General features: G+C 33.3%; 1 protein-coding gene across 1 annotated transcript in view; it reads left to right on the forward strand.

Annotated features, from left to right (window-relative positions):
* Positions 1–4,851: 4,851 nt before the first annotated feature.
* Positions 4,852–13,264, forward strand: part of LOC106875018 (ubiquitin-conjugating enzyme E2 L3) — a 38,317-nt gene continuing 29,904 nt past the window's right edge. Inside the window, exon 1 of the mRNA XM_014922970.3 lies at positions 4,852–4,934. Coding sequence (XP_014778456.1) covers positions 4,908–4,934 — 27 coding nt within the window. The 5' untranslated portion in view covers positions 4,852–4,907. The remainder of the gene's footprint in view (positions 4,935–13,264) is intronic.

The following is a 13,264-nucleotide window of genomic DNA, read 5'->3' on the forward strand; positions in this document are numbered from 1 at the left end:
CAAAGTTATTGCTTTAACAATGTCACGCCCCAAACTGTCTTTTCTCAAGTGTAAGGCCTCATGTTTCCGCAGTTTCATGGTAATTTATTAAGAACTGTGCAACACCAGTTACTACTGCTAGTGAAATGGATGAAGGAAGCAGTGCAGAGGCTGTTATTGCTTTAACTATCTCATGCTACACATAGAAATCGCTTTCATTTAATGCAATGGAAAGCCTCAGTGCCAGATATTTACTGTTATTGGCAGTGGCTATTTTGAGGTCATGTGGGGTCACAATGTGTGTGCACACCATGGTGGAGATTAATTGTTTATGTATTGGAGAAGGAATGGGGTCAGTGTTCTGAGAAAAACAAATCAGGAGCTACCTCAACAAAGGCATTTTGTTGAAATGTAAGTTTGTCAAATTGTGCTCAAACAAAGCACAATTTAATTAAATGAGCCATGCCATAAGACGCGTTAGAAGAAAATGCATTCGTTTACTGAGTTTGGTTTAAATCGGCTCAATGGTTCTGGTGCTACAGCCTGCGTTAAAGACATTTTTTGAGTCGTTTTTTCCCATGTTGTGCTCAAACGAAACAGAATTTGAAAAAAATAAGAACAAAACGTAAAACTTTAGGTAAGAATGCATAGGTATGTCAAGTTTGATCAAAATTGGATGACTTTTTGAAAAAAATCGATAATTATCAATCGAGTTTTTGCGAAAACTGAACATTGATCGAAGCAGTTGTTTTGACTAAAACATGCCTCAGAACATACCAAATGCATGTCTGAAATTTCAGTCGAATCGGTTAGGTGGATCTCAAGTTATAAACCTTCAAACTTACACACACACACACACAGAGTTTCTGTTCATATATATATATATATATATATATATATATACATATATAAATCAAAGGCAAAACAGAAAGAATACAACAAACGGAAACCAACAAAACACAACATGCGAAATAGACAATAGCACAAAAAATGGCAAACGAGACAAAAACAAGATACACACATATATATATAAACCTCTGTACTTAGCATTTATCAGAATGGAGAAAGCTTTAGTCAATGTCCCTTGCTCCCTCATCTGATGGTAACTGGAAGCTAGGAGTAGATGAATGGCTGGTGAGAGCTGCCCAAGCCATGTACAGGGATCTGCCAATAAAGTGATGTGCAAGCAGAAGCTCACCAATGTTCAGTTCTTAGCCTCCTTTTGTTTACCATAGTTCTCCAGACCTTAACAGGAAATTAAAATTGGTTGCCCATGGGAACTTCTCTTTGCTGATGACCTTGTTCTTACAACTGAATCTATAGTAGAATTAGACAAGAAATTTTAAGTGTGCAAGAAAAGTCTGAAATCAAAAGGCCTTAGAATTAATTTAGCAAAGACCAAAGTACTAGTATGCAGGAAAGTAGACAAATTAATAATTCCTTCAAGAAAGAGGCTCTGCTCAATATGTAGAAAAGGTGTAGTTAGAAATAGCATACGTTGACTGTGCAAGCTACGAATTCATAAGTGGTGCAATGGAATCACAAGAAGGTTAACAGACAGTAAGCTTTGTGAGTGGCAGATGTGTAGGAACAGCAAACACTAAGAACACACAGGAATTAGATTTCCTCCAATGTCCAGGTGGCATCCTTAGAGGTAGAGATAGTTTCCATTACCTAGGTAACCAAATTAACAGTAGAGAAGGATGCTCTGAAAGTGTAGTTGCTAGAATTAGAACCAGCTGGTCAATGTCCAAAGAGCTATTACCTTTGTAGATAACAAAGGGCCTCTCTCTCAGAGTGAAAGGCAGATTGCACACTATGCTACATAGTAGTGAAACATGGGCAGAGGTTACAGAAGACATGTGAAGGTTTGAAAGAAATGAAACCAGAATGCTCCACTGGATGTGTAATGTTAGTGTACATGCTTGAAAAAGGTGTAAATGTGTTGAGAGAAAAATTGGATATAAGAAGCATAAGATGTAGTGTGCAAAAGAGAAAACTGTGTTGTTATGGTCACATGATGTATATGTATGAAGACAGCTGCATAAAGAAGTACTGATCTCTAAATATGGAACTTATAGAAGAGGAAGATCCAAGAAGACATGGGATGAAGTTGTGGAAAATGATCTTCAGATGCTGAGTCTCAAAGAGCAGATGACAAAGAACCAAGATGATTAGTAATTTGCTGTGCTTGAGAGGACCTGTCCAGCTAACTAAAATCAAGATCATAAAGGCATATTGTTTTATATCCATATCCCTGCCAAAGCTCTCCCCAACAGCCATCTCCCTAACACTTCTCTCATCCTCCCACCTAAATTTGCCACTTACTATATTCCCCTCCTCTCTATCACCCATTCCCCCTTTGCACCCTCACAAACCTATGTACACACAATGTGTCCTAGCTGAATCACAATATATCCAACCAACACCTCCTACCCTCTATTTGTATCCACTCACTAAATTCCCTCCTTCACCTCTCACTCTCCTGCAATCTCACAAATTTACCCACCTCCTCACCCTATCCAATCCCTGGTTCTACTTCACTTATATACACCTTATAATTTGGGAATTTCTGTGTACCCCACTGTCACCATCTACTCTCCCTTTTCTCTCTCTCTCTCCTTTACTGAGGTAACCATGTATCTCCTTTATAGCAAGTCACCTATTTCTATCCTTCTATTCATACTCTAACCTCTCCTCACCTGTCATAAAACAACCTTCCTAAATACTACTTCCCACCTCAGATGAGTGGTCTTGTCTAACAAGTTATTTGGTGACCTCACTACTGCTGTTGCTGCTTACAAGTAAAATAAAAGCACCCAGTACACACTGCAAAGTAGTTGGCATTAGGAAGGGCATCCAGCTGTAGAAAGCATGCCAAGCAGACAGTAGAGCTTGGAGCAGTCTTCTGACTTGCCAGCTCCTGTCAAACCGTCCAACCCATGCCAGCATGGAAAACGGACGTATAATGATGATGATGATGATGATGATAATGAAGGTGGTGGTGGTGATATTTATAATATGTATGTGTGTGTGTGCGTGTATATAAATATTGTCATTTAACATCCGTTTTCCATGCTGGCATAACAAAACAATTCTACTCGAAATTGAAAAATGCCAATATAATCGGAGAAATATCCGAACTACATACTATTTCTCAGGTTTTCTTTTCTCATTCTACGACTAATTTTAAGACGAGTACCCTATTTGTCTTTGGGCACTTTTGGGGTTCTGTGATCCCATGGAAAGTGAAGATGTTTTCTGAACAAAAAGAAAATGCGTTTCCTAGCTGGAAAGGGAAAATTGCATTTATTACAAATGACAAACCGTTCTCATTTCTTTAAATAATTATGCAAATCAATAATTAGAAGAACTTCAGTTAGCTTCATATCCTCAACAAGAACTAGACAAAGTCAAATGTGATGAAGGCCATAAATTAGAAAAATAATTGTATCTCATTTTACTGTTAATCACTCGAGCTTTCTTCTCTTGATATTTCATACACTTTGGAAGTTAAGAAATATGCTTTGCTCACTCTCATTATGAAAGTGAACACAAAATATTTGGTGAAACTTACTGAAATAATTGAAACATCATACCGGATGCTTTACAGAATTTATTTGGCACTCTATTGTCCTCTATTTACTGTACTTTCATAATTGAAAACTTTCGTTTCTAAATTTCATATTCTCTCCCTAATTCAAAGTATTTGATATTCGCCCTACTAATGATGGATTTGAATAATTATTTAAATTATATTAATTTATAATTTGTAATAAATAAATAATTAAATAACACTTTCTCTTTTCGTCCAAGAAAATCCACTTGACGTTTGACAATCTAAATACTTACTTTCACCGGGTCCGAAAAACGAAAAATTGGCCGTCATTTTATAATTTTTAATTTTTATAGCTACAAAGACGTAACCACTAGTTCATTTTTTGCTCGTGAATTATTTAGACCATCCTTTATATTAAAGACTTTGGGATGGTCTCGTCTTAAGGAGGGGGAAATATATGTAAATCCCTTTCGTTGCTTCTCAAATTATTACATTCAGTGCTGTATTTTGCCGGCTAACGGAACATGCAGATGTAATAAAGTATGGAACCCATGTTGTGTTATAATACAAAATTCAAAGTTGCATGCGCTTGTATCCAAACTGGTTGTTATATCACACAGCATTAAGTATTCGATAAAATGGCATTGCTACCATATAATACGATAAAGTTAGAATTCAAATTCCTTTCATTATCTTTCACATAATTAGTATTACAAATCATTCAAAATGGCAGAATACATGAAAAGTTAATAGTCTAGGAAATAATTACAACCAGTTTAATGAAAACTGAAATATCTGGCTATCTTTTAATGTATCTATATATATCTTTCAATCCATCTCTTACATGGAAATTAAAATTATTCCTCCAATCAACATACATACACACGTGTCTGCCAACATAAAATTATGACTCAACTGAAATTCCATACATGATGGCTTAATGAGAAAATTGCTCGTTGTTATTTTAAATACGCAAACAGGAGAAATATTTTTTTAATAATTTTGAATTTTATTTCAAATAACAAAATAAATTTTAATTCAAATAATAAAAAAAAATTTTATTTTCTAATTAATTTTTTTTTCAATGTAAATGATAATAGAATTTCAGTCTTATAAATACAACTACCACCATCCCTACTAATAATACTACAACTATAAATAAAGTCTTAATAACATTTCTTCATCTGGTGCTTAATCAGGAAGATCATCTAGTTGATAACTTCCAGAATCCTGTTTCAATTCTGGATTTCCCCATTCCGTGAATGTTCTGTCTGCTAGCAAGGCGGAGTTATCTTATCTTATCTAACCTACGCGCAGTTAGCTAGGCAGCATTAAGCACACTTACACACATACTTGAACGAAAACGAACATGGCAGCCACGAGAAGGTTGCAAAAGGTAATCATTTCTTCCTTTTTCATCCATTAATTTATTTGATATTACTTTCTTATTTTCATTTTTTTCGTCTTCAAGCGAATTCTTCTTTGTTATCAAAGAACCCGAATAGTATTACTGCGGCTTGTTAAGTCGTATTGCCGTTTCTTCCCTCCTCCTTAATAAAGCTAGGGTGATTCTGTATCGGCGTCAAATATAATGTAAAGTTAAAATGGCAAGCAAACCGGCGTTAAATATTCATTGTTCTCTTTTCCTATAGAGATTCTACAATTTTCTTAAAGTGTACGTCTATCGTCTTTCTACAATTGTTTGATTCGTAAATCTCATCTATTACTGGCTTTTCTTGACCACATTTTCTTTCATCAGTCCATAATGTTACTACATGAAATGACATAGCAATATTCACTAACACCACTGTTTTATTCATTACCTCTTTTTTTTTTTTTCCTCCCAATTTACTCCACATGTATTTTTAGAAATATTTTTATTGAATAATTTTGTTATATATATATATCCTGTAAGACTAATTAAATTAGTTTTCTAACCTAAAGTATATATAAAATGTAACCAATTTGCTCCTTCTTACTTCCCTTTTCGTTCTATTTTTTAAAATTTATCCCCCCCCCCCCATTATCAGATTTTTCGCTTTTTATTCTTCCACTGCTTTTGTTTTTCTTTTTTTCTTATTTAATCAATATAATTAGATAGTTTATAACTAATTTTTCCTATCCCAACATTAATACTCTATATTTCCACTATTAAATTTTTTGACTTCGTTTGAATTAGTTCCTGATTATTCAACCAGAATATTTCATCTTTTACCTGCTTACTGCTATTTTTCATTTTATATATATATGTAGAGAGAGAGACTGAGAGAGAAAAGTAACACTGGGTGTTAGAAAAAGCATTTTGGTCGATGTCTCTAGCAGATGTTAAAATTTGACGATGGCTTACAGAGAATTGTAGAAGTATGATTATTGAAATCAGAAATTTTGAAGTATTTTATCGTTTTGGCTTTATATATATATATATATATATATATATATATATTGCATTCTTGGGAAATTTTCTGCAATAAAAAAAAGATTCGATTTATTTTATTCTCCTCACTGAGCTTGGTGCCAATGATGCTATATTAAATGTACAGTAAATAGGAGGCACGCATTTGTGAATATCTCTATGGTTGCATCTCAGTTAAAGAAACGATAGCTTCCTTCACCAAAATGGTTGTTGAACCTGTCTGTCGCCTTTCTGCGTTATGTATCCATCCTGTATTTCTGTATCTATCTAGAGTGGTTAGTAACTGAAAACTAACTTGGTCGTTTCACTACCACCGGTTTGCTTCATCACTAGCTGTATTTTTCTTGCGCAGCGTGTTTTAATATTCACTTCTTGTTCTCCATTCGCACCGGATTGCGACTTTCACATGTTTAACTGGCTTTTATTCTTGTCCATTTTTCAAAATGTATCTGATTTTTGTCATGCAAGTAATAGTCTGGAAATGTTTCTTTCTTTTGTGTGTGAAGATATGAAATTTTATTGTCGATGATGTGTTGATTTGATATTATTTGTTTACCGTTACTATACGGGGAACTATCCGAAGAGAAAGTAGGCTATTAAAACCTAGTATACGGTTGATAGGTTTAAGTCTTTAAACCTATAATATTAATAATGGTGATGATGCGCTTCTTATCTTATACCCTAAAATCCATCAAAACGAAAAATGTTCATAAGCATCAATCGTTCCTTTGTGTAAATATAGTATTTCCCGAGGAAGAAAATTCTTCAAATTTGATCTGAATGCCTACACTGGTGCATTTTGTACAGCAGACAGGTAGCTCACTGCAGAGCGCTCAAGCAGGTTTACGAAAAGTACGATCACTACAGCTCTTCATTTTAGTTTTTGGTACTATGAAGAGTTCATTTCCACTTGATCTTCAACACTTTTGACTTTTTTTTTTCTCTCTTTCGATCTCTTCACTAATATATTGAGGAGCAAATCCATGTACAGCTTTGAATGTCGGCTTAAATTTTGCTTGGGACCTTACAGCCAATGTAGAGCCTTTTTATTTTCTGAGGTATTGTCAAATTTCTGCTCGTAGTTCGAGAAGTAGGACATAAAATAACGGTTTACCATTGTCCAGCCATGATAATACAAAGGCATACACTAATATTTCAGTCACCTGCTTTGAGTATTTCCTAATCATACCATTATTTCTTAGATGCCGACTAACATACCATAGTAATATGCCTGTTTATTCTCATGTCTATGAAAAATTAGCTTCTAGCTTCATTAGTGACACACACATCAGTTACCAGTGAATAGAGATGGTATATTATTTGGGTTCTTTCTGGTTTCCTGTCTTAAATGGAACTTCTCTTGACTTTTAAGGTTGTAACCATCTAAAATCTCTGATAAACAAATAGTAGTTTTATCACTTGCGTCCTGTGCATTACTTTGCCTTGGCCTAAATGGTAAACACAAATTGCATACCCTCGGCATAAACATGATATAATAGGTTATACTTCCAAATAATGATACCAATGGAAAATAGTATGTACTTAGTGAAAGGTATTGGTCCCAGAAGATATCCTTATGACATACCACTAAATATACTGATTTTCATATTGTTTTCCCTTGATTAATGTTTGATATTCAGGACTTAGCCATTCCTATATGCCAAAGCATTTCTCCAACCTAGTGAATAGAAATTTGTGGTCAACAGTAATATGAGCTATATGTTGATTGCTCTTTACTATGTTAATATCATCATGTATATAGTCTCTGTGCTATAATAATCCTTTTATGCAAACTGAACCATTTCACAGAAATTGTTTATCTTTGTGATTATTTAAAAAGCTACATGTTCTATCATTTTGGAGACAAATGAAGATTACATACAGATCTCAAACTCTAAACATTGATCAGGAGGTTGAAATTCATAGCATTGTTTGGTGATTGAAGGAAATTCAATTTTTTTCTAAATTTTTTTAGTTTGAATTTTGTTTTTGTCTTCCTCTTCATATTTGTTTCTTTAGCTTCAACTAACTTCAAAAGTCTATTTTTGTTGAGCATTTTAAACCCTAATTATTTAACAGTGTTTGACTATGATTAAACTAACATTTTTCTATATCATTTATTTTAATGTAGAGAGAAATGATTGTGACATGACTAATCAAACAACTTTGGTGCAGCAATTAAAATTTGCAACACTTCAGTTGACCTGATGGTTGTAAATTCATACTTTTTACTGGCTATAGAATCATTGTATTTTGCCAGATATAGTGTTATTCTAAAATTTTCTAGCATTATGGTTTTGATTTAGATGGTTCCTTTGTGGCTACTTTGTAACATTTTAAAAGTTATAGATTTGGGTGATCATAGTTATCATATACATCAGTACAAACCATTTCAGAAAATTCATTTTTATATCTCCTTGCTACATTACATAGCTATACAAATTTAAATTAAGAATCCTTTTACTTAGCAGTATGTCTAAAATAAAGATTTCAGTTGCTGCTTTAATTTACAAAGACCTAATTTACATCAGTTGAACTTAGGCCATTAATTTCATATAGCTTAGTCTTTTAATTCTGCAAACATACAGTTATGACTTATTCTTCGCTGATTATCAGTATGCCTTTATATATCTATGAAATGTTCCATTATTAGAGAACTTGAGATCACTGCTAAGTACTCTAAGTGATTACAACTTCAGCTCTTCACAAACCTTATTTTTGATTGCTAATTCCAAGTATGCAACTCCAAAGTCCCATTTTTTAAAACCAGATCTAGCCATGATCATGATCATTATCACAAACAGAATTTTTCTGCATAAACAAACCTCACTGAAGTCTTTTTTTTTTTTTTTTTTTTTTTATCATCTCGTAAACTTTTCATCTTTAACCTTTTAGCGTTAAGTGCATTGGTTCTTTATTCACATTGTTTTGTATTTATCATTATCTTGTAGCCTTGAGATTTCAATGATGGGATTGTTTATTTTTAAATTGACACTGTAGAGTAGGTATAAGAGGCCTGATCTGGTCAGTCTGAACATAAAACAAGAAGCATATTTGGGCTTGATATGGCTGGTTTGAATATTAAAAGGTTGATACAAAGTTCATTTTCCTTCAGATATAAATTATTCTATTTCTGTGCAGCTTTTATCTTTCCCTACTAAAACCATGTTTAGAATTATGAAAGTTTATCATTCATACAATACATTATCAATAATCATCATTCAGTGATACAACTTCAGTAATTTCTATTCAGAAAGCTAAACCCATATTTGACATTTTACTAATGTAGTGAGGTAAATTGAGAAATTCTTAACTGAAATTATCTTTACTTTTGAGAATTGCTAACAATTGCCACTAGGTTGTTGTTTTTTTTTCCTCCTTAATCTTACAAACACCTAGTTGTGCTTGGTTTTGTTCCAGTCAACCTAACAGTAGCTACAATTCTCTTTCCATGGTTTGTATGTGAAGAATGACATGCTGAGTTATCTGAGAAATTCCCAAAGCCTTTCATTGAATTTACTGTGAAAATGTAGCTAGACCTTCCACTTCTACATATTCTGAACTGTTTTATTACTCACTATTTTATTGGTTTCTCACTCAATGAGTATTCCCCAAAGATCTATAACTATCTCTAATTCTACCTTAATAATCTAATCTTTGTTTGCAATGATAACCTAGAACTGCAATCTCTCCTACATTTTAACTTCTTTGAAACTCCTCATAGTACAAACATGTGTCAATTGCTGTTATTGAAATGGTAAATGTTAACTAATAATCCATGATGTGATGGTTTTAAAAAGGACTTTGCTGTTTTAACATTCACTTTACCATGCTTGCACATGTTAGACTGAATTCATTGAAACATTTTCTACAGCCAGATGCACTTCCTGTCATTAACCTTCACCTGTTTCCAAGTAAGACAATACTTCCCCATGGCCTTATGATTTCACAAAAGATTGGAATTGGATGCTGCTTGTATGATGGCAATGCTCATTTACAGTTAGAACTATCGCATGACATCAAGACAAGGAGACACATACACAAACATACATATGTAAGCTTTCAGTTTCCATCTTCCAAATCCACTCACAAGGCTTTGACCAACCCTGGACTCTGGTAAATACTTGCCCAAGATGCCATGCAGTGGGATTTGAACCCCAAAATCATGTTGTTAAGCAAACTTCTTAACTACAAAACCAGGCTTGTACCTTGATAATCTGAATTATTCATTTTCAGAAGAGAAGCAGCTGCTCCTGGATACAGTCATAATTATATAAGCCTTGTGTTGAAAATTGCTTCAGAAACAATATTTTTAGGAAATTGAAAAAAATCACATAGTGCAAAGTATAGAGAGATCTTTATTCAATACTTTGGTTTCAACCTTATTTGTGAATTCACAGTTAGAATTTGTTGAAGACAAAATATTGAAAGTATTTTACTAAATTGTATTCTTCAACACCTTTCATAAATTTTATTAGTTTCAACCAGTTGGTTGTAGTCATGCTGGAGCACTGCCATTTGTACATGTATCATCGTACTTAAAATAAATTATGAATTCATATGTATTGTGCTTTGATGAGAATAACTTCAAATCTCACCTAGAAAATATAATTTCGAAGTTTTCATACTGGTCGTAAATAATTACAGTGGCCCTTTTCGAAAATTATAGAAAAAAAGTACAACTAAAAGGCTATCTATACCAATTACCGATTTCAAATTTAGTCAACTTCTGGAATGAAATTCTTTTGAAAAATATATATTTTCAGTGTACATGAAGAGAAGTGTTACTATGAAGGAATGGTATTGCACTAGTTGAGGCTGTATCAACCATTTGTAAGTGATGCCATGAAGTAAAAGAAGGATACAAAGTAATTAGTTAATAATGTCTTCTTGCTAGGTATAGAATATTGAGTACCAATTGATTGAGAAAGTGACTGGCAATAGATAATTTCATTGAACGCTGGAAAGACAGATGCAAGTGTAATTTGAAAGTTGTTAGTGAAAAGTACTTGTTAGGAGTCGACCAAATCTTGAACTGACTTATTTACATTAGATTTGAATATGTAGATATTCATTATAATACTGCATTGCAGATTCATCCTAACAAGTTAGCTTCGGAATGAATATTGAGAGCATGTTACCTTCACAGATAAGCAGAGTATAGCTTCTATTTTTTAATGTAAACAAGGTTCCTATTTAGAAGACATCACAGTTGATTTATCCTTCCCTTTAGTGTGCTCATTGTTGAAGGTGTTAGCAAGCACTCATATGCATGTCAAATTATTGTTTCCGTTAAATCTGACTGAACCTTTCAGATAATCACATATTATGAAGGATGCTTGCTAAGTTTATCAATGAAGCTGACACTTATTGATCTAATCTTTTCAAACCAGTTTTGTGTTGTTTTCATTACTTTTTCTTTCTTTCTTTTTTTATAATCATTACAGATTGAATTTTAGCCAAACAATACAAAATCCTTTTGTCTCTGCGTTATAATTGCTCTGAAGGAAACAACATAGCTTGGAAAGGAATTTGCCTCACATCTCTTATGGCCAAACCTCTACAAGGTGGTGGGTCTTAACATGTTGGGTTGCTTAGGGGTTTAAATTCATTTAGATACTGCTTTTAATTTTTTTCATCTCGGATAATGTGCATTAATTAAAACTTTGCAATTATGCCTAGTCGCTGAGTGTGAGAGCCACTCAGTAAGTGTGACATGTCTTTCAATAAATTTTTGGCAACTTTAATAAGAATTTTTTATTCACCAATGTCTTAGTATTGCTTATATGTAAATAGTGTCTGTCTACTTGAGTTGTCATACTTAATGTCCAAGTAACTAAAATTAGAGTAAGTAGTTTATGGTTCTATTGTAAAAGCCAGTTGGTCATTTCCATATATGGGAGCAGATTAACTGGCCGGAATTGGTATTTTGATTATTTATACTGTTTCAGACTCTAATGATATCACCACCACCTATTTTACTGCTAACACTTGACCAAGGCTAATGACACTTAATGACCTTTCAATGACTTCTGCTGCCTGTAAGTTGGGGTAGTTTTAGATTAAGTCCGTCTTTGTATTCTGCACTCTGCCAAAGGTAGCTAAGAGTACAGCAATTTCAGATTGACATATATTCTCATCCTCAGAATGTTATGACTTTTACTGGCTCAGTTCTAGTTTGTTGTGAGTTTAATTATATTTGAACCCATTGTGTATCAACCTTTTACCAAAATGTTCCACATGATATAGAATCATTAAGGTTTCTTTGAGTTGTTCCACTCCTTTTTATTTTTCTAAAGTTTCTTTGTTGGCCTAATCTTAATTTTTGCTACTGTAAATAATCTGGCAACCAATATATTCCATTTTTTAGTTATTTAGCTTGTGTTTTTTTATTTATATTCTTAGTTCCATATAAATGGACTGAACAGAAAATAACTTAGTGCCTGGTGCTAAATTACTAACTATATATTATGTAGTTCAAAACATGCATCATCCATTTTGTTATACTATTGCTTCCCCCTACCTGGCTGACAAGAGGTTCCATCCTTATTACATAATTGAGTGCTGAACAATAATAGCAGCATTGTTACATTTTTAAAATTTGGATTTTAGGGAAAGTATAGTGAAGGCATATGGTTAGTGTATTTCTGGCAGTGTGTTGTGTCCTTCAGCCAAACACTTTCATGTTGCTCCAGTCTACTCAGCTAGCAAAAAAGTGAGTAGTACCTTATTTCAAAGGACCAGCCATGACACATTATGTATCATGCTTAATCTCTGAAAACTATGTTAAGGGTACGCATGTCTAGGGAGTTCTCAACCACTCTCATATTAATTTCACAAGCAGGATGTTCTATTGACTGAATCAACTGGAACACTCATCTGTAACTGACAGTGCCAGTTATGGAGAAAGTGTATTCTCATGCAAATATGGAAATTTTGCAGAAAATATTTAAATGGTCCCCACCTCACACTATGGTATGTAGATGAGTAGGTGAAATTGGTGTCGAGCATTTTAACATGAGCTGAAAAGAATATGTATTTTAAGAGTAAAGAAAGATAATACTACTTCTTGATATTTCTTATGCAATAAATAGCAAAGTAAATTAGTTATGTATAAATGCATTGTACTAATTGGATTGAAGCAAAATTTCTCTCAAATTTTGATGTGAAATCATTTTCTTTTACCAATCATTGACATAACTATTTAACATTCTTTTTACATATTTTAGATTGCTTATTTAAAATATTTTTATTGCAGTTTTTCCTGCATTCACAATGATAAGTTGTAGATTTGGAATATTAACTAATCTTCA

This window comes from Octopus bimaculoides, chromosome 1 (genome assembly GCF_046866305.1).
Source record: "Octopus bimaculoides isolate indiv1 chromosome 1, ASM4686630v1, whole genome shotgun sequence".
NCBI classification, from domain to species: domain Eukaryota; kingdom Metazoa; phylum Mollusca; class Cephalopoda; order Octopoda; family Octopodidae; genus Octopus; species Octopus bimaculoides.